Source organism: Bos javanicus, chromosome 13 (assembly GCF_032452875.1).
Source record: "Bos javanicus breed banteng chromosome 13, ARS-OSU_banteng_1.0, whole genome shotgun sequence".
Lineage (NCBI taxonomy): Eukaryota > Metazoa > Chordata > Mammalia > Artiodactyla > Bovidae > Bos > Bos javanicus.
The window spans coordinates 7,390,851-7,413,698 of record NC_083880.1 but is presented as its reverse complement, the minus strand read 5'-3'; the positions used below and the strand labels follow the sequence as shown (position 1 = coordinate 7,413,698).

The 22,848-nt window shown below is 38.9% G+C and overlaps 2 protein-coding genes across 4 annotated transcripts in view; one reads left to right on the top strand and one right to left on the bottom strand.

Moving 5' to 3' along the window:
• MACROD2 (mono-ADP ribosylhydrolase 2) overlaps positions 1 to 16,633 on the bottom strand; it is a 2,305,220-nt gene extending 2,288,587 nt beyond the window's left edge. For 2 of the 3 annotated variants that reach the window (XR_009740200.1, XM_061435643.1), the window contains exons 1-2: positions 15,270 to 16,633; positions 7,961 to 8,077 (exon numbers count right to left, since the gene is read on the bottom strand). Coding sequence is in view for 2 of the 3 variants with exons in the window: in XM_061435643.1 (XP_061291627.1) it covers positions 7,961 to 8,077; positions 15,270 to 15,315 (163 nt within the window). In the remaining variant the exon portion in view is untranslated. The remainder of the gene's footprint in view (positions 1 to 7,960; positions 8,078 to 15,269) is intronic. The other variant, XM_061435644.1, reaches the window with a different exon arrangement.
• The window catches only part of SEL1L2 (SEL1L2 adaptor subunit of SYVN1 ubiquitin ligase), a 125,351-nt gene continuing 118,805 nt past the window's right edge, over positions 16,303 to 22,848 (top strand). Inside the window, exon 1 of the mRNA XM_061435642.1 lies at positions 16,303 to 16,321. The gene's annotated coding sequence lies outside the window, so the exon portion shown is untranslated. The remainder of the gene's footprint in view (positions 16,322 to 22,848) is intronic.

Genomic DNA, 22,848 nt, shown 5'->3' with positions numbered 1-22,848 from the left:
CCACTATACAAAAATTGTTTATATTTTCACACATTAGTGTGAACGTCATTTATCCTCAAAATTCTCTTACTCAGCTTAATTCTTCCATGGGAACCTAATTCTTTATCTGTAGCCAAGTTCTTTTTTGACGCAAACCAATAAACTCAGTAAAGGGCTTAAACAGGATATAATAATAAGATAATTTCTAGGTTTTTTTTATGTGTCAAAAATCAATAATTACAAAATACAGGCACTCAGAATACCTGAAAATTTTTCCACACTTAAAACTGTTGTTATATAATAGGCCTAAGTTTGTACATTTACACTCATTTAACTTAAGTTGTGTTGACATTTAAGCACACAAAAATTAAAATAATGATGTTTAGTTACTAAGTACTACAAATAACAATATACAATGCTGATGTATGCACGTGACACATGAATTCTCATCCTTGGGTCAACTAACTAGTTAAATATCTATACAGTAGTTCTGTAGAATCTTTACTGTTATTTATCAATAGGCTATCTAACCTTTAAAAGAGTAAGACTGACCTTATATTACAGACAGGAAAAGTATTTATTATCTACATTAAAAACAACTGGATTAATTTCTAAGGCCATCATTCCCACATGAATCTTTATAATTCAGTGGAAAAAAAAAAAGGTGAGAAGACAAAAAATAATGTATGAAATGAAATACCACCAGGCAAATAGTTTATCATTTATTCAAGTCACAAAACAAATACTTATTAAATATCTACTGTGCATCAAGCATTATGCTAGATGGCAGGGATATAAAGGAGAGTTAAGACAGACAACATGGTCCCTATGTTCACAGTAAGTAGCCTTTATAAGGGGATAAACCTTGATCAGATAATTCTATGATTAAGTACATTAAAAACAAACTATTACCAATGCTGTATGAAAGTATTTAATATAGGAACCTGTTTCAGAGCAAGGGTTCAGGGAAGACGTCAGGGAGAATAGAAAGGTTTCAATCTGAGAACTGAAAGCTGAGATGTGAAGATAAAAACAAAATGATAAATCATCAGCAGTGGGAAGGAGCACAGTACATTCCAGAAAGAGAAAGGACAGTGTGGCTAGATGCAGAGACCAAGAAAAAGGGTGATATAATAAGAGGCCAAAAGGAGAAAGGCCAGTTCATAGAAGAATTCAGATCATTTTAGGATTTTAGTCTTTAATCTGTATGTGCTGTGTGCTAAGTCACGTCATTCATATCCAACTCTTTGTGACCCTATCCATGGGATTCTCCGGGCAAGAACACTGGAGTGGGTTGCCATTTCCTTCTCCAGGGGATTTTCCCAACCCAGGCATTGAACCCAAGTCTCTTATGTCTCCTGCACTGGCAGGCAAGTTCCTTACCACTAGAGCCACCTGGGAAGCCCAGTCTTTAGTCTACTTTTCACTTCTGGAGCGAAAAATATCTGTTTCTAATATAAGCTCTACTTGGGCAACATCTTCACAGGTAATGGAAACTTCACAAATAAATGTTAAAAGAATAACCCTGAGTGATCTTAGTTACCTGAGGCAAAAAGAGATTTCTGTTTTTTAATTAAATTCATTTTAAGATCATGTAAAAAATGGGGGAAAAAATCACCACCCACTGAAAACAAAAGACTTGTATCTAATAAAGTTGAGGTGTTCTGCTCTGAGCTTTCTTCTGCTTCTATAGATTATTTTACTTTTAAAGTATAGTGCTCAAATTGAAAATATTAAAAGGAATCAATATCAAAAGGCTATAATAGGAAACATACCTTTCCAATTTTTATAACCCTACTAAATTCAATCCTGTTATAAATACCATGTTTCTAACTACTCAGTCATTTTAAATTGTGGCCTGTCTTCCAAACAACATTAAATATTTAATAAAAATAATGTGATTAATATAGTTTTAAAATCTGTAGCAAAGCCCACCTCATCATAGTTACTAAAACTTTTAAATTTGTTTTACCACATGGTCCCTTACCCCGTCCATCTGATTTTCAGCAACATAATTATATTCTTATTTCCTCATTTCTGGTGATTAATAAATATACTGACATTCAGGAAATAGTTATTGCTAATTTACTAAGGATAGCAATACAGGGCTTTGCATTGGAACTGAAACATGACTAAGATACTTTTTCTTTGATAATTTTTGAATATCAACAGTCAACTTGGGACATAGGTAAAATATGACAAAATCCAAAACATTGAAATAAGATCTCAAGGTGATAGAGAGACTCAAGAATTTGGACTTAACTTTTATTTCTTTGGTCAGCCATCACCTCTTACAGAAATAACATATTTTTTGGTTTGCCGTCACCTCTTAAAAATTATTCAAAACTAGAAGTGAGTTAAAGAGAGCAAATAAGGCTGAACTTCTAAGTTAATCAAAAGAAACAAACACACATGCCTTCAATAAACCCATAAATCTCAAAATATTTCTATACACCTCAAAAAATGGAAATTCAGACTTAAAAAGACTTCACAGTTCAGGTATTTTCTAGTTAAATGTTTTCAAATGACCTATAAATCAGATTTGAATATTACATATAAGATATGAAATATCAAGTTTCTAAATGACCCTTTTACCATTTTGTCATACCTGAATAAAATAATTTTATAGTTTCCACCTAACTCATCTTCATTATTTTAGTTTTCATCCCTTACTGTTCCATATAAACATTAAAAGTAATGATTCACAATCCCCCTGTAACTATAGCTATTTTCCCTAAGGGCAACCAGTAAGAGACAATTAGCTTAAGCATGGCAAAATCATGTTTCTCTGACTGGTATTCTAGTAGAACTTTAGCAAAGAAAGTAGCACAAGAGAACAGAACACACACCAGTTAAACCTTGGAACTGAACTTTTGTCCTACAAAGAAGCAATGCCATCCTTCTATTATATCATATCTACCCATCCATTCATATATCTTTGTCTTTCTACTATATCCTAGGACTACAGTTTAGTAATTGTATGTATTGTACAGGTACTAACTTTAAATGACGCATTCCCATTTACCATATGCAGCAACAGAAGGACTAAAGAGAAAGATTCAAAGAGAAAGAACCTTTGGTTACTTTCATAAGATTTCAGAAAACCAATGCAATCTGAAAACAGGCAAATAAAAGGAAACAGCCATTTATTTGCCTTTTCTGTATAAACTGTACTGCATGAAAACAAAAAAGTTGATAAGGAAAAATTCTTTATATACTGGATGCTTGGGGCTAGTGCACTGGGACGACCCAGAGGGATGGTATGGGGAGGGAGGAGGGTGGAGGGTTCAGGATGGGGAACACATGTATACCTGTGGCGGATTCATTTCGATATTTGGCAAAACTAATACAATTCTGTAAAGTTTAAAAATAAAATAAAATTTTAAAAAATAAATAAAAAAATAAAATGTAAATTATAAAAATAAATAAATAAAAACAAGATGAGAATTCTTTCTCAGGAAAGAATTTTAAAATTAAAAAAAAAAAAAAGTCCAATAAACAAGGAGGAATGATAAAATTGGAATAACATTATTTTGCAACCCCTAATAAAATAATGGATCAGTCATCAATGGCTGCTAAATTCAGTAGGCAAAAAGTTGATAGGGAACATTACAAAGAATGGATTAGGCAGACAATATTTGAACCTAGTGATCAGTCTTAACCACCACAGAGAGCAATAACCAGACATTATGCAAAAAAGAATGTATAATAATCTATAAAGTAATCTTTCCAAAAAATAAAACTCAAGTCTGACCAAGCCTCTGGATTTAACTACCGGCTCGTAAGAAACACAGGGGGACAGAGGAACATGCTAAATGACACAACAAAGATGCACTGAGTAAAATCCAAAATTTCACGTTCTATAAGACAAATAGCCTACTTTATTCAATGGATAAATTGCAAGAGGCAAAAGGACAGAAAGAGAAGAAACTACAGATTAAAAGAGACTTAAGAAATATATCAATTAAATGCAGTATGTGAAACTCGTTTAGATCTTGACTCAAGCAAACCAACCATACAAGAAAGCAAAACTATGAGATAATGAGAAAAATGTGAATACTAATTGGACATTTAATTAAAGAATTCTTAATTTTCAGGTGCAGTAGTAGTGTGGTTATATTAAAATAACAAAAATGTGCCCTTACCTTTTAGAGATGCATGCACAGGCATACATACATGTATTTACAGATAAAAGTTGGTAAGATATACAGGAATTGCTCCAAAATAGTCTAGGAGAAATGTCCAGGGAACATGGATATACATGACATAAAACTAATCATTATTAACTGCTGAAACTGGATGGTGGGCACATAAAGGTTCATTATACTAGTCTATTTTTATATATCTTTTTAAATGCTCATTTTATTTTTTTAATTTTTTAATAGAAATTTACTTATTTTAATTGGAAGCTAATTACTTTACAATATTGTATTGGTTTTGCCATACATCAACATGAATCCACCACGGGTGTACACGTGTTCCCCATCCTGAACCCCCTCCCACCTCCATCCCCATACCATCCCTCTGGGTCATCCCAGTCCACCAGCCCCAAGCATCCTGTATCATGCACCAAACCTGGACTGGCGATTTGTTTCATATATGATATTATACATGTTTCAATGCCATTCTCCCAAATCATCCCACCCTCTCCCTCTCCCACAGAGTCCAAAAGAGTGTAAAAGAATACATTTGAATCAGTTCTAATGAAGTGGATGAAACTGGAGCCTATTATACAGAGTGAAGTAAATGCTCATTTTAAAGTTTGAAGAAAAAAAAAAAAAGCATTGTCCTTTGTAGACTGTTAACCTCTGAGGCATTCTTATGTAACGTATTAACTGAGCCCACTTAGGCATAAGGCACTATTACAGGTGCTAGAGAAACAGTATAATAGGAGAAACAAGTATTTTAAAATTTCCTACAACAGAGCAACTGACAAATGAAACAGTATTATTACATAATTGCTAACCAGAGGAAGAAGTAATCAGAAGCATGTAATTTCAGAGATTTACTAATAGTAGTTGACAAATATAACCATGAATAATAAGCAAATGGGTTTTGGGGTATCAGTATTTTGGGTAATCTCCCATTCTTTCTTCTATGGGTCCCTGCTGCTGTGAAGTTGCTTCAGTCGTATCCGACTGTGTGGGACCCCATGGACAGCAGCCCACCAGGCTCCTCTGTTCACAGGATTCTCTAGGCAAGAATACTGGAGTGGGTTGCCATTTCCTTCTTCATCTATGGGTCCCTGGCTTTCTGATATTATCAAACTAGTAAGTCAAAGTAAAAAATATCATCTACTTGCTTCTTTCTTTCTGCAGAAACATTGATTTTATATTGTTTGGCAATTTTTGGTTTCCTTTTGTTAAGACAGCTTAAAATTACAACAAATACATTTGGCCACTCTCCTCATTTTTATTTAAATGTCTATTACAATACAATAATAAGAAGCATTTAATTAAAGGGAAACTGAACAAAATTAAGAAAAAAAATTTTAAACAATAGCTTGAGATCATTCCATGTAATCCTGAACATCAAGGCCAAAATGGTCTTCCATAAAAACGCAGATAATAAACAATAAACTATTTAACTTAAAATTGGAATATTATGCTTATGCTAGCCCAACAAATAGTATTCTTTTCCTACAAATCAGAAACTAAATGACATAGACCCATAAACAAATGTCTTTTAAAACTTAGTTTGAAATCTTATACTTAAAAGGTTAAATTATTATAAATACCAATACCTACTTATATATTAATACATACCTATTTACAAGCAGTGGCTTAAACACTCAAAAATAAAATATAAAACTATTACTATATAATTGTCCTTTATCATTTTTCAAAGATTTATATTTTTAAAGGATCTTTCAAACTAATAAAATACCAAAACTCTTTTGACTAATATTTCAGTATAATTGAGCACTGGATAGGTAACACTGGAAGAAATCACAATGAAAGATATATATAATGCAGAGAAATTAACAGATATTATTCCATTTCATGAAAAAGAGAAGAGACCAGTCACCAATTTCTGGGTCACAATACAGTAACATTAAATGGAAATACAACATTGTTTAATGGAAATACAATTTTGATAACACCACCTAGTTCCTCATGAAAAACATTCACAATCAAAAAACTTGAAGAAAAAAATGAAATATAGACAGCAGTTGTAAATCACTTATAGAGCTCATATTGGGAGAAATGATTAAATAATAGGCTCTTGTTAGGGAATAACAATGTGAGGTGTTATTCAATGTATCTTTTCTGATTGGGGGAAACATTTTGGCCTGTGGTATCTCTGAAAATACCCAACTCTTGAGTTCTCTAACAACCCAGTTCAACCAAAAGTCTCTCATGATGAATATTCAAATAGAAGCAACCAACATAAAGGTCAAGCCTCTACACAGACGTAAGCAGACTCAAAACTGGGCAGTGTAGCCTGCGTATCACTACTGCTTTTTCAATTATTCTGGCAGCAACAGAAATCTACCTGTTTCAGGATGCAAAATTTGTTTAAATACATCATCATCCTTAGAAAATGACCACCTACAACAGCAATGAAGAAAGAAAATCAGATAAATGAAGCAAAGGTAAAAGACAGATTCACCTGTCACAAAAAGTGGAGCTTAAGTATTCACTATCAGTTTCTCATAAACAAAAGAATTAGTAACTTAGACCAAAACATGAAGAGGCACATGGCCCTAGTTCAGAGAAGGCCCAGAAATCTGTCCTTGTGATCTATACACTTTTCTTTACACAGCACTGTCTTCTCTCAATGATGTCTTAATTCAACCATTATTAAAACAACTGCATTTGCTGAAGACACTGGGCAAGCAGGTCAGATGTGTATATCTCAATCAGCTTGTTCAGTGACCCCAAAAGAACCTGGGGTACAGCCACTACCTCATTTGCCCAAGGTCACACATGTTTCCAGGCAGAGGAAGCTCTAAAGGAGCCCACAGACTTTGCCTTCCTAGAAAAACAAAATTCTCTCTAAAGCCCAAACACTGAGGTAAACATGTTCTCTGCACAGACACCAAAGGCTAATTTGGCTGCTATTTCCCAGATTTTGCCCATAGGAATTCCATGCTAATCTTCTTGATCTGGGTCCATAGAATACTCTATAATTCCCTGTCTGGAGCCACCAGGGAAGCCAATCTAAGATTGTGTTCCAATCTAAAACCACAATCTATGAAATTAGAAGGTTTTAAGTCCCTTTCATAAAATCAGCTTTCATTCTCAATATTTATATATCCTTAAAACACACCATTTCTTCTTAAATTTCACATTCAGGCTATTAACACCAATGAGTATTCATTCACAGATAATATGTTAAACATCCATTAAATCTCTTATGCTTTTGTAGAACTGTTTCCATATACCTTCCTAATACTTAATAGTTCATTTATATTCTAACACATATATTTCCCTGAAACAATCTGGACTCTCATTAGATCATAAACACTTTAAGAGTGAGTTAACTTTGTCATACAAATACTTTACAAGTAAACATAACATATCATACAACATATAAACTCTTCTCTAAAATTACATGAAATGTTATTTGGTTTTTCTCTGTTCTCCTAATACACTCTTTCAACTGTATCCAATTCTTAAAATAACTTTACAAATGAACCTAATCAAAACAAACCCAACAGGCCATCCCACCAAAGCAGCATATCCCTAATAGCATTTGTTCCAAACACCACTGTAGAATAGATTTTTTAAAGTAACTGTAAAAAAGTACCACATAAATGTGGTATATTTCCAAACATGAATTACGTTAATACAATTTAAGTTTAAATAACACAGGGTAGATTGCTAAAAACAATTAAATGACAACCAGTTATTTCATATAGCAAAAATGACATCTCTTTATTAAGTGCCAGTTATTCCATTCTATCACCAATTGTCCTGCAGAGGTCATAAACAAATAGGAATGGTATCTACCTGAAAAAATGTTCTGAGAAACTTACCATCATTTTGGCTCTTGCCCTTCATCTCCTCTTTCCACGATGGGATGGTGTTCAGGGGAACATAGTCCCTTATGTATTCTTTGCGTCTCTCCTCTATGGTCATCTTCAGTAAACGTTCTTGCAAAATAAAAGCAGAATCTCCATTTGTATTTAACTTTTAAGTTCAGGAATTATTTTATAATTTAAATATTAACCATGTTAAATTAACCAAGAGTTGATGTGGGCTTGAAGAATACCAAAATACAAATCTAGTGACTCCATATTTGAATGGAGTCAAATTAACACTCAGCAGGCAAAAAAAAGATCAAAGCCTGATGAGGAAAACATTCTTGTGACAGTCCAGAAAGAAGCTCTTTCAGACATCTACTGACAGTCCACTATGTGCCAAATGATACATTTATACACTGCAGGTACAAAGGTGACCTTAACTCTGGAGGAGTTCGTAAGACAAAAGGGGAAATGGGTAAGATAAAAAATAATAGCTACATAAATAAAATAAAATATCCTAAGATAAATACATACAAATGCTAAAAGCACAAGAAAAGCAACCACCAAGATATTCCTTAAGTCTATGATGCCATCAACAATAAAAATGTCTTTTCAATTTAATAATACCTTTGTGGAGGTGATATAAATAATACTTTATAAGTCTTGATTATAACATTATAACACTTTTTAAACACTTAGAATTAACGACAGCTGATGTCATTTATAAAGAACTCACTGTGTGCCAGGACCTTCACATGTATACTTTAATTAAAATAATCTTTCCAACACTCAGCAAAACTGATGGTATAATTATCCCGATTTTGCAGATGGGGAAATGAAGCACATCAAAGTTCAGCAGTTTGTTCAAATCAAGAGAGCTTTCCATTAAAATCCACATAGATATCTCCATCAACAACTATAGCCTACACCATTAGCCACTATATAGTACTACCGTTATATAGTACTACCGTCTCAAGGAAAGTTCCCGAAGAGGTGACTGCAGCACGCCAGGCTTCCCTATGCCAGGCTTCCCTGTCCATCACCAACTCCAGGAACTTGCTCAAACTCCATGTGTATTGAATCAGTGATGCCATCCAACCATTTCATCCTCTGTCATCCCCTTCTCCTCCTTCCTTCAATCTTTCCCAGCATCAGCATCTTTTCAAATGAGTTGGTTCTTCACATCAGGTGGCCAAAGTATTGGAGCTTCAGCATCATATCTTCCAATGAATATTCAGGACTGATCTCCTTTAGGATCGACTGGCTTGAGCTCCTTGCAGTCCAACGGACTCTTAAGAGTCTTCTCCAACACTACATTCAAAAGCACCAGTTCTTCAGCACTTAGCTTTCTTTATAGTCCAACTCTCACATCCATACATGACTACTGGAAAAACCATAGCTTTGACTAGATGGAGCTTTGTTGGCAAAGTAATGCCTCTGCCTTTTAGTATGCTGTCTTGGTTGGTCATAGCTTTTATTCAAAGGAGCAAGCGTCTTTTAATTTCATGGCTGCAGTCACCATCTGCAGTGATTCTGGAACCCAAGAAAATAGTCTGTCACTGTTTCCATTGTTTCCCTATCTATTCGTCGCAAAGTGATTGGACTGGATGCCATGATCTTAGTTTCTTCAATGCTGAGTTTTAAGGCAACTTTTTCTCTCCTCTTTCACTTTCATCAGGAGGCTCTTTAGTTCTTCTTTGCTTTCTGCCAGAAGAGTGGTGTAATCTGCACATCTGAGGTTATTGATATTTCTCCCAGAAATCTTGATTCCAGTTTGTGCTTCATCAGGACATCCCACCATTTCACATGATGTACTCTGCATGTAAGTTAAATAAGCAGGGTGACAATATACACCCTTGACATACTCCTTTCCCAATTTGGAGCCAATCTGTTGTTCCATATCCAGTTCTAACTGTTGCTTTTTGACCTGCATACAGATTTCTCAGGAGGCAAGTCAGGTGATCTGGTATTCCCATCTCTTTCAGAATTTTCCATAGTTTGTTGTGATCCACACAGTCAAAGGCTTTAGCATAGTCAATAAAGCAGAAGTAGATGTTTTTCTGGAATTCTCTTGCTTTTTCGATGATCCAACAGATGTTGACAATTTGTCCTCTGCCTTTTCTAAATCCAGCCTAAACATCTGGAAGTTCTCAGTTGACATACTGTTGAAGCCTAGCTTAGAGAATTTTGAGCTTTGAATAAACTATTCAAGAATAATTTAATGAAGGTATTAATACAAGGAGGAAAATGGCCACAAATTTGAAAAGTAACTGGAAACATAAAACAAAAATGCACAGAAATCTCTATACCATGCCAAGCAGTTTAATCTTACCCTAAAAACTGTTTTGGGTTGTTGTTGTTGTTTAGTTGCTAAGTGTGTCCAACTCTTTAAAACCCCATAGCCTGTAGCCCACCAGGCTTCTCTGTCCTTGAGATTTCCCAGGCAAGAATACTGGAGTGGGTTGCCATTTCCTTCTCCAAGGGATCTTCCCCACCCAGGGATCAAACCCACATCTCCCACACTGGCAGGCAGATTCTTTACTGCTGAGCTACCAAGGAAGCCCTTATCCTACAAACTACACCACTAATATACAAAGTTGATTATGCACATCCTAGATGGTGCATAAAATGATCTACTAGGATACAGGAGGGAAAATAATGTAAAAATTCTGTTTGAATCTAAGGGAGTAACAAGTTAAGATTTAATAATATTAAATGTATAAACTGACACTGGCATCCTCACTCATTTTGTTATGTCAGCTGTCATGTATCATGTACTTTACCAAAGGTCTCCATGATGTAGAGCTATTGACAGTCATATTCACACTCTCAATTCTCTTTCAGCATACTATGAGGTACAGTAGTTTAGGTAAGTGGTTTTAAGGATAGTATCTCATTTTAGGTAATCTAACCCTCATAAAATAATCAATTTAAAAGATTCTTTCATAGAAATAAACTGAAAAAAGTATTTATGTAAGCACAAGTGAACAAAAACTGGGGAAGCAACATTTTTCCCTACTCCTAGGACTGGCTTACATGGGATATATTCAATACTACAATACTCCAGAGTCAACACTATATTGAATTTAAGACCTCTAGGGCATTCAAGTTGAAATCAAGAATCTGGAACTCAGGAGAAAGAAAACCAACCTAGTGATTTTGGAATTCATAACCTAAAATTCTAGTCCTACAGTAAGTTCATAGGAAAGGATAAGATAGGAAAGCAAACGTCAAGCAAACAACATTTAGGGAGTGGACACAAAGATGGGAAAATAAAACAGATGTCACTGGGGGTACAAGGTGAATCAGGGTCCCAGTGATATAGAAACCAGCAGAGAAAAGGGTTTTAATGAGGAGAAGAGGGGAAATCTTGTCAATTGCCACAGGATGATCAGGAAGAATGAAAATTAATAAGCCACACGTTTTTATCATCTGGGTCAAGAACAACACTGAAAAGAGAACAAAATGGTCAACAGAGCCATCTGGATTCTAACACCAAATCATGCAAATCTATGTGATTTTGGGTAACTTAATCTCTTTGCATCTTTCTTCTTGAGGCAGGCTGGTAGGTATTAGTCCCAACATATAGATGAGACAACTGAGAGAGAGAAGTTGAATAATTTACCTAAAGTTCTACAGCTAGTAAGCAATACAACTAGGATTCAAACCCAGGCAAATAGAGTTCAAAGCTCAAGACAGCTTTGAGTGCAAGCTCAAAGCTTACAATATACTATCTCATGAAGTTGTGAGAATTAAATAAGACAATTCAAGTATGTTACTTAAAATAGTGCTGGGCACACAAAAACAGAACTCATATAGTATTTTTATACCAGTACCACCATCATTGTTATTACTGAATGACTTTAGAAACATTAGTTTCCTTAAAGCATAACTGAGATCCAGGAGATGAGGGACTGAGCAAAGTGAGAATAGCAACTCCAAGGGGAACCCTATGGAAGGAAAGCTACCTTAGGGTAGAAAAGACTTTAATTATTATAGGCTGAGAAGAGGAACCCAAAGACACTGAGAAACTAAACATACCCAAATGAGCATAAATGACAATACAAGATCTCAAAGAACACAGATGATACAAAGAGCACAAGCAGATGGGTTAACCTTAGAAACCAAGAAAAAAAGTGTTTCCTCTAAAAAAAAGGAAGAAAGCGGAAAACAACGGACATGTAAAGAAAGAAAGAGACTATGGAGAATGATGTTAGGGCTGTTCATGTGTTCATGACATGTATTTTCTCCATGAATAAAAAAGGCAATGTCAGACTTCTCTGCTGGTACAGCGGATAGTTATCTGCCTGCCAATGCAGGGGATATGGATTCAATCCCTGGCCCAGGAGGATTCCACATGCCACAGAGCAACTAACCCTGTGTGCCACAATTACTAAGCCCGCACCCCCAGAGCCCGTGCTCCACAACAAGAGAAGCCTCCGCATTGAGAAGCCTGCTCACAGCAACCAAAAGTAGCCCCTACGCTGCAACTAAAGAAAGCATGAGCACAGGAACAAAGACCAATTGCAGCCCAAAAAAAAAAAAAAAAAAACCAAGAGAATGTCATCTGTTTAGTATAGGAGGTTGGGGTCTTGGTGAAAAAAGAAGCTTGAAGGAAACAGTAAATATGAAATAATCACAGAGGAATAAAAGTGATGACTGGTGTTTACCAAAGCACAACCATAAAAGTTCAGATCACTAATATGGAAATACTGCAATATCAACAATCAGGATCAAAAATATTACACAAGCAACTTGTACTTTTTAGTATCAGAGTATATATGGGAAAGCAACCTGACCTCTGTCATTCCATTTACTTAAAAACTCAACTACGGACACGAAATAAGACAACAAGATAAAACATTGAGATAATTTAGCTTTCAGTACTTAAAATGATAGCACACATGGAGTGCTTTTGAATTAGGGGGTGCAAACTATTAGATCAACATCATTTATTTAACTTATGTGGACTTGAGAATTCCTTACTTATTTAAACAATGACACATACTGGAGGCGACAGTCATATATACAGTCTCTTCAGTTTTACACAAAACTTTTCCTTAAGGGATGTTTCAGCTTTGCAGTTATACTTACTATATGATATACTGAGTTAAAATGCGTTTATAGAATGCCTTGACATTTCAATGAGGTAGGTAAGCCTTCCTTTAGATTTAAATAATAGCTACAAAAATACGATAATACCCTCTTCAGTGCAATTCAGAAGAAGGTAGTGTGTTCCATCCTTAATACTACGATCCTGGAAGTCCTTATCTCCTTCTTGATGGTACAACATAAGATAGACAGAAATTTTATTGAAATATAGTTGATTTAAAATATTATATATACTACATATTCCAAAAATAGGTATCCTAATTAAGACACTGACACACTAAAACGTGTTCAAGGCCATAATAACTTTCTCTTTTAACATTCAACTTCATGCAAAAATAGGTTAGTTTTGGACAAGAGAAAAATTTACTTTGTTAAATGCCTTCTTTAACCGTGTATTTGCTTCTCTGTTAGGATATATTAATTTGGTAATATTTTCTCCTATTACTACAAGTAAGAGAAGAAAAAAATCAAGACATTAAAGTTTCTAAAATGCTTCTTTATCACAGTCTAACAGTGTAGATGTTAAATGAAGGACTATTATAACATTGTGACTTTAGGAACATTATTATGGAATAAAGATAGTTCTTCAGTAATTGCTATAATTTCATTAATTATTCATCTATTGAAAACAATCTCCATGTCTTTCACTATTCTGCCTTCATTATTATCAGTAATACCCAACCTAATATTTCAAGATTATCAATAAAAATGGGCATAAAAGATTTTTCAAAGCTTATAAGGTAAATTGTTGAAATTCAAATAACTTCTACTGGGAAAACAAAGCAAAATTATTTTACACTACTTTATATATCAACAGCATTTGTTTTGCAACACCAAAATTCAGTTCTATATATGTCCATAATCATTAAAATATAATTAAATGGTACACAAACTAGTCTGTCAATATTTAAAGACCCTTTTAATTGGGTCCTTCAGTTATGCTATGTCAATTCTTGCCAGTAGTTAATGTGGAAAAAAGAATCCCTATTAATCCCTTTATTCATGCACTGTTTGAAGTAAGCCTTATATTAAAGGATTCTTTTTCCACATTCATTCCCTTTCTTTCATCTGCTGCTTGGCCTTATTTATAAAGACCAGGAGCTGCAATAACAATCCACAGGTTTTAAACATCTATCATCAAGGAAATCAACTTTCACTCTAGTCACTCTTTTATCCTTGCTCTATAAAGAAGGTAAGGTACTTAGGAGAGATTTGCAGTTCTGTCATTCGATATACTAAGTTTAGTATATATCTTAGCAGTACCACTGCAAGTACTTTTTACTACATTTCTGTATAATTAGCTAATTTTTAAAAAAGAAAGAAAAAACTGCAGAGACTCTTGGAATATTGCCTAACTGATGCCAAAGAGAAACAAGGAGAAGGGGAGAAAAGATAGTTGAGTCGCACATTTCAATGTCTTATCGACCTCAATGCCGCCGTCAACCTAGCTGAGGTGGGCAAGCTTGGATCTGCACAAAACTCAGGGGTGGGCTCATTCACTGAGTGACTTTAGTCTCACAATCTTACTCGGAGCAACTTCAGACCGTGACGGAATAGAGGAAAAGCACTGCGGAGAAAAACCCATTCGGACTTCTCCAAAGACACCTAGCCTCGCGGACCAGACACGCTCGCTTTAGGATTCCCCGGAGATCCAGGTTCCAAAAGTCACACTGCGGCTGGCGCAGGAGGAAAGGCCCTGACTGAATACCCAGAGGCGGGGACGCCCGGCCAGCGGAGCACAAGGGAGCGAGGCGACGGGTGACCGGCTGAGGCTCCGCGGGAGCCGGGCAGCATCAGCAGCTGCAGTCCGGCCGTCGGCCGGCGGGCACGTGTCCGTGGGACACCGAGGCGGGGAATCCCAGAGTGCCGGCTGGGGTCCGGGCACAGGGCGGGGGGCTTGGGGGAGCCCAGCGGAGCCCAGGGGCCGCCGCGCAGAGGTCCGGGCCGGCGTCCCGGCGAAGGTGACCGGGCGCAGCGGGAGGCGGAGAGGGGCGTGCGCCCACACGTGCGCGAGCCGCAGGTGCCCGGGGGCGGCGCGTGCACGCCGGCGTGCGCGCGTGTACACACACGGACCTGCGGGAAGGCGGCACCGGCTGGGCGGACGAGAGGCAGAAGCCGGGCGGAGCGCGCCGAGGCACACACAGACCCCTGACCCCCGCCCCCACCCCACCCCGCCGCCCGACCCCCCAGGACTCGACGGCCGGGTTACCTTTCTCCTCTCTCCACACCTTTTTCTTCTTGTTGCTGGGGTACATGTTGCCGTGGGGGTGGCTGGCTTTAAGCTGCAAGTTCCCCAGGCTCACGGGCAAACAGGGTGTGTGTGGAGTGGGAGGGTGGGGAGGGGGCACTCGGGAGGGAAAAAGTGAAAGAGGCTCCGGGTCCTGCGCCGCTCGCCGCTCTCCAGTCGCCGCCCTCCTCCCTCAGCCCGCGCTCGGCTCCAGCTCCCACCCGCCTCAGCCCCACGGCCGCCACCACAGCAGCACCTCAGAGCCTGTCAACTAGGTCACGCCTCGCGCTAACCTAACACCCGCGTAGGCCCCGCCTCCCAGCCGCTAGCCAGCGCCGCCTCCCATTGGCTGCACCGCCCGCCGCTCTCCGCGTTCCAGCGGCCGCGCGCCCCGACTTCGGCCCCAGGGCGCAGGCGCAGGCGCAGGCTCGGGCCTGACGCCGGAGACGTTGGGGAGCTGGAGGGGGTGGAGCCAGGGCGCGAGGGGGCTGGAGGTGGTTCACGACTGGGGCGTGGCATGGGGCGGCCACCCGGGAACTCTGAGAAGAGCTGGGCTTCACTCCGGTTTCGCTGCGCAGGGAGAACCCGAGGGCGTGGCCTATGGGGAGGGCCAGGTGCGCCAGGTGACTGCAGACGGGCAACGCTGCCGCAGGGCCTAAAGGTGTATATGTGGGAGGGATGTCAGTCAGCACTCGCTCGCTCTCATCGCCCCGTCTGGACCGATTTTACCACAGAAACTGAAGAGTTCCTCGTAGTGGGCAAATATAACCGAAAGAAGGGAAAGGATTAGGTGATGATTCCAAACCATACACTATCAGCTCCTCGACCTTGTAGTAGAAACTACATATTTCACTCGATTCGGTGAAGTCTGGAAGGAACAGAGGCAAAATGAACTACTCAAGAGTTTGAAGACCCGGGGAGGAGTGAGCAGCCAAAACTTTATATAGAAAACTGAAGAACTTGCATCAAAGCAAGTTCAAGTGGATGTTAATCAAAGTCCGTCATCTTACTTTTCTCTCCGCCAGTTGCTTCAGGTAAAGCTGCTGGTCTAAAGCGTTCGCTTGAATCTGGGCAATACTAGTCTGCACGTGTTCTGAAAACCCAGTTCTACTGAAGTCCTCCATAAGAGTAGGGTGACCTAGAATTTAGAGGAAATTTGGTAACCCCCTTCCCAGATTTATGGTGTTTCTAAACGTCAGACCATCTACAAGGCTGATTTGATGAAAGTGGTGAATCCGCATTTGATAATTGAAGTGCTGTGGCATATGGGCTGTAGGTAAGTCAGATGTGTTGCTGCTAAGTCACTTCAGTCGTGTCCGACCCTGTGCAACCCCATAGACGGCAGCCCACCAGGCTCCCCGTCCCTGGGATTCTCCAGGCAAGAACACTGGAGTGGGTTGCCATTTCCTTCTCCAATGCAGGAAAGTGAAAAGTGAAAGGGAAGTCGCTCAGTCGTGTCCGACTCTTCGCGACCCCATGGACTGCAGCCTACCAGGCTCCTCTGTCCATGGGATTTTCCAGGCAAGAGTACTGGAGTGGGGTGCCATCGCCTTCTCCGCAGATGTGTAAGAGCAAGTAATTATTTGAAACACAGTTTCTTTTAAGAGAAGAGAGGGGGAGGCCCCACTTAGAATTGTAAAGAATGAAATGTTCTGAGTAACAGGACACTCATGAAAATGATTAATAACACAGGTAAAATTTTTTATTGTGACAGTGCTTCTGTTTTTCTTTTAACACTGTGAAACACTAAAAAATTGAGAGAAATAAGGAAAGCTTCAAGAAGGAAGTGAAATTTGAACTAGTAATAAAAATACTCATTTACTGGCAGTGGAAATAAAAGGTGAACTCTAGTAAAGGGCACATTACCAAGGCAGAATCAATAATTGGTAACGAAATAGATTTGGGGAAGAGAATGAGAAAGAGAATATAAGGTTTCATGGTATAATTGAGGAAAACAGCAATATGATTAATAATAAAGTGAACAATACAGAAACAGTTTCAATTTTGTGAGAAAAATATTGAATTCTTGGTTAGAAATACACAATGTTATGTGTTTACAGGAAAGTGCATTATACAGGCACCATCTCTTCTGTTACAACAGAGAAGCTTTTACCACCCCAACCCAGAGCCAGGCATTCCACCTGTGCTTTCTTAGGAATACTACACTATTGATTATCCTTTATCTCATGTTGAGTCATAGAACTGGGACCATCCATCAACTTTTAAACCTTCTCAGATCTTTACCATGTTAAAAAAAAAAAAAAAGAAAGAAAAGAAAAGTTCCTTCTGTGATCCTACACCTACTACTACTAGCAGAAGCTATAGCTTCTTCCTTTCAAAATATTGTGTGTGTCCATTTTCTTACATCCACTTTCTGCTCTGCAGTTCACTCAAATCTGGGTTCTGGGTTCTATCCTATAAATCAACAGAAATGGCTATTGCTAAGGTAATCAATGACTTTCATGTTACATTTAGTGAACACTGTTCAATCTTTGTCTTACTAAATCTTTCAGCAGCATTTAACACTATTAACCTCTTATTGCTCCTTAGTTGGTAAAGAATTTGCCTGCAATGGAGGAGACCCCGGTTCGATTCCTGGGTCAGGAATATCACCTGCAGAAGGGATAGGCTACCTACTCCACTATTCTTGGGCTTCCCTGTGGCTCAGCTGGTGAAGAATCCTCCTGCAATGTGGGAGACCTGGTTAGATCTCTAGGTTGGGAAGATCCCCTGCAGAAGGGAAAGGCTACCCACTCTAGTATTCTGGCCTGGAGAATTCCATGGACTGTATAGTCTATGGGATCACAAAGAGTCAGAAACGACTGAGCAAGACTTTCACTTAAATTTGAGTTTCCTCCTGTCTGGTCATTCCTTTCAGTTCAGTCACTCACTCAGTCATGTCCGACTCTTTGCGACCCCATGGACTGCAGCATGCCAGGCTTCCCTGTCCATCATCAACTCCCAGAGCTTACTCAAACTCATGTCCATAGAGTCAGTGATGCCATCCAACCATCTCATCTTCTATTGTCCCCTTCTCCTCCTGCCTTGAATCTTTCCTAGCAACAGGTCTTTTCGACTCGTTTCTTCACATCAGGTGGCCAAAGTATTGGAGTTTCAGCTTCAACATCAGTCCTTCTAATGAATATTCAGGACTGATTTCCTTTAGGATGGACTGGTTGGATCTCCTTGCAGTCCAAGGGACTCTCAAGAGTCTTCTCCAACACCACAGTTCAAAAGCATCAATTCTTCGGCACTCAGCTTTCTTTATAGTCCAATTCTCACATCCATACATGACTAATAGAAAACCATAGTTTTGACTAAACGGACCTTTGTTGGCGAAGTTATGCCTCTGCTTTTTAGTATGCTGTCTAGGTTGGTCATAGCTTTTCTTCCAAGGACCAAGCGTCTTTTAATTTCATGTCTGCAGTCAACATCTGCAGTGATTTTGGAGCCCCCAAAAATAGTCTCTCGCTGTTTCCATTGTTTCCCCATCTATTTGCCTTGAAGTGGTGAGATCAGATGCCATGATCTTAGTTTTCTGAATGTTGAGTTCTAATCCAAGTTTTTCACTCTCTTTCACTTTCATCAAGATGTTCTTTAATTCATCTTTGCTTTCTGCTATAAGAGTGGTGTCATTTGCATATCTGAGATTATTGATATTTCTCTCAGCAATCTTGATTCCAGCTTGTGCTTCATTCAGCCCAGCATTTCTCATGATGTACTCTGCATGTAAGTTAAATAAGCAAGGTGACAATATACAGCCTTGACATACTCCTTTCCCAATTTGGAACCAGTCTGTTGTTCCATGTCCAGTTCTAACTGTTGCTTCTTGACCTGAATACAGATTCCTCAGGAGGCGGGTCAGGTGGTCTGGTATTCCCATCTCTTGAAGAATTTTCCATAGTTTGTTGTGATCCACACAGTCAAAGGCTTTGGCATAGTCAATAAAGCAGAAATAGATGTTTTTCTGGAACTCTCTTGCTTTTCCGATGATCCAGAGGATGTTGTCAATTTGATCTCTGGTTCCTCTGCCTTTTCTAAATCCAGCTTGAACATCTGGAAGCCTATGGTTCACATACTATTGAAGCCTAGCTTGGAGAATTTTGAGCATTACTTTGGTGGCGTGTGAGATGAGTGCAATTGTACAGTAGTTTGAACAGTCTTTAGCATTGCCTTTCTTTGGGATTGGAATGAAAAGAGACCTTTTCTAGTCCTGTGGCCACTGCTGAGTTTTCCAAATTTGCTGGCATATCGAGTGTAGCACCATCTTTTAGGATTTGAAATAGCTCAAGTAGAATTCCATCACCTCCACTGTCTTTGTTCGTAGTTATGCTTTCTAAGGCCCACTTGACTTCACATTCCAAGATGTCTGGCTCTAGGTGAGTGATCACACCATGGTGGTTATCTGGGTAATGAAGATCTTTTGTGTATAGTTCTATGTATTCTTGCCACCTCTTCTTAATATCGTCATTCCTTTACAGTCTCCTTTTTTGCCCCATCTTTCTTTTCAGTCATTACATTTTGGAGTTCATTGACACTCAGAACTAGAACTTCTTATCTCTTTTCACTTTTTACTTTGAATAATTTCATCCATATTCATGGCTCCATTTATAACTATAATTCTCAACTAGGGGCAATTCTGTCTCCCTTGGGGACACAAGCAATGTCTGCAGGCATTTTTGGTTGTCACACCTGAGGGAAGAATGCTACTGGCATTCTTCTATGGATTCTGCTATGCAACCTGTATGCACAGTATAGTCCCCCACAACAAAGAATGTCAATACTGCTGAGGTTAGGAAATCCTGAGTTACATCAATGACTCCCAAATTTATTATTTCCAGGAAAACTTTCTTCTTGAACTTTAGACCTATACATGCTACCATGTACTGGATCTTAACTTTAAGAGGCAGTGTTACCCACTGGTAAAAATGCATGTGGAGCCAGTTCATCTGAATTCAAATTCTAGGTTTACCCTTATTGATTATGTGACTCTTGGCAAGTTACTCAAGGTCTCTAAACTTTTTGGGGAGGGGGGTTGATCTGTTATATGGAAATGAAAAGATAATATCTACCTTATAAGTCTGATGTAAGGATTCAATGAGTCAAAACACAAAGTGACTAGCACATAGTAAATGTGGCAGAGATGCTCACTAATACAATGTCTTCTTTCTTGGTCCATAACAAGACCATATTTTCTAGTCTCCCTTGAAGTTGGTTGGCTTCTCTGATAACTCAGCTGGTAAAGAACCCATCTGCAATGCAGAAGACCCGGGTTCAATTCCTGGGTCAGGAAGATCCCCTGCAGATGGAATAGGCTACCTACTCCAGTATTCTTGGGCTTCCCTGGTGGCTCAGCTGGTAAAGAATCTGCCTGCAATGTGGGAGACCTGGGTTCAATCCCTGTATTAGATCCCCTGGAGAGTGGAAAGGCTACCTGCTCCAGTATTCTGGCCTGGAGAATTCCACGGACTGTATAGTCCATGGGGTCACAAAGAGTCGACACGACTGAGAGACTTTCACTTTCACTTGAATTTAGTTAGTACATATGACTGCATCCTGGGTCAGTTATGGGACAAAAGTTACCTATGCCACTTCCAGGCCTAACCATCAGACCATCTGTGCACTCATTCATATTCTCTTTCTTTTCCACAGTAATCACAGAAACAGTACCTCAAGAAGGAAGAAACTTAGATCCCTGAGTCACTGCTTGAAGGAGTATCTCTGGGCTCCAAGGAGTACCACATCAAGCTATGATGTAAATAAGAAACTTACGTATTGTGTTAAGGCGTTGGTAGTTAGAGGGTCCTTGTTTCAGTATTTAGTTTTAATTACTCTGACAAAATACCATTGAAAAGTGTTCAGTTCAGTTCAGTCACTCAGTCGTGTCCGACTCTTTGCTGCCTCATGGACTGCAGCACATCAGGCTTCCCTGTCCATCACCAAATCCTGGAGCTTACTAAATATTAATATTTAATATCTCAGAAATATTTGAAATGTACCATGTACCACACTGATCTTTCCCCTACTCTTAGACCTCTTCTAGCATCTTCATCCAGAGAAGGCAATGGCACCCCACTCCAGTACTCTTGCCTGGAAAATCCCATGGATGGAGGAGCCTGGTGGGCTGCTGTCTATGGGGTCGCACAGAGTCGGACACAACTGAAGTGACTTAGCAGCAGTAGCAGCAGCATCTTCATATCTTTGAATGGCTTCTTCACCCATTTCAGTTGAGCAATATAGAAACCTAAACACCATCCCTGGTACCTCTTTAAACTTTTCTCTCATTTCAAATGAATGGCTATACTTCTCAGTTTTATTTCCTATACTACTATTCTTGAATTACTCACCCTTCCAATAGCACTGCAGTAAGCTAAGTCTGAATAAAAGACTTCCTTACTGTCTGTCCCCCTGTCGACTTTTGCCTCTCTTCTGTCTGTTCGATGCCCCCCATCTAGAGTTATCAAATGTGATCAAGTCATTTCACTGCTGTAGCTCATTAAGTGACTTTCTGATGGTCTTAATTATAGGTTGAATTGAGTTTCCCCCAAAATTCATATGTTGAAACTCTAGCCCACGATATGGTTATATCTGGATATAGGGTCTTTTGGAGGTCATTAGGGTTAAATGAGGTCATAAGGGTGGAGCTCTAATCCAGTAGGACTGTGACCTTAAAAAAAGAGGAAGAGTTCACATGCTTGCTCTCTCTCTCTCTTCCCCCTTCCCCCTAACTCCACCATCCTGACTCCACTGTCCCCCATCATGTAAAGACAAAGTGAGAAGGCAGCTATCTGCAAGCCAGAAAGAGCCTTCGCAAGAAGCAGATGACGCTGTACCCTGATCATAGACTTCCAGCTTCTAGAACTGTTAGAAAATTGATTTCTGTTGTTCAAGCCACTCAGTATTTTGTCTTGGCCACCCAAGCTGACTAAAACCATCAGTATTAAAACTGAATCATTTAGGAGTGACCCTCACTGCCAATTCTGCTTTATCTTATGCCATGCTTCACCCTACCACCCATCTCTGATTCCAACCATAGCAGCCCTGAGAGCTTTTCAGCTCTTTGAACAAATCTTATTCTCACCACATGGCCTTTTCACATGTTTATCACTATACCTAGGACATGTCATGTTTAGCCAACCCATTCTCGTTCTTCAGAGTATAGCTGGCAAAATTCTCTCCCTGGCAAAGCCTTTGGTGATTCTGACCCCACCTGACCTCTTCACACAGTTTTCCCTTATGTGTCATCAGTACTAATTCATTTTCCTATAAGACACTTTTCACAGGTTTTTTGAGATTATTTTATTAATACTTATCTTTTACTCTAGACTTAAACTCTCTGAGGACAGGAAATATATCTTGTTGCTCACCATTCACAGAAAATGCCCAACACCTGGTACATAATAAAGGTTTATTGAATTAATGAAATGTAAAGAAGCATCTGTAAAGAAATGTTAGCAAAATTAAGGAAGAGTATGTGAGACCAAAATGGGAGACCCTAATTTTAATGTGAAGACCAAGAGAGGAGCTAACAAATAAAATTATTGTGAACACCTCAAAGAGT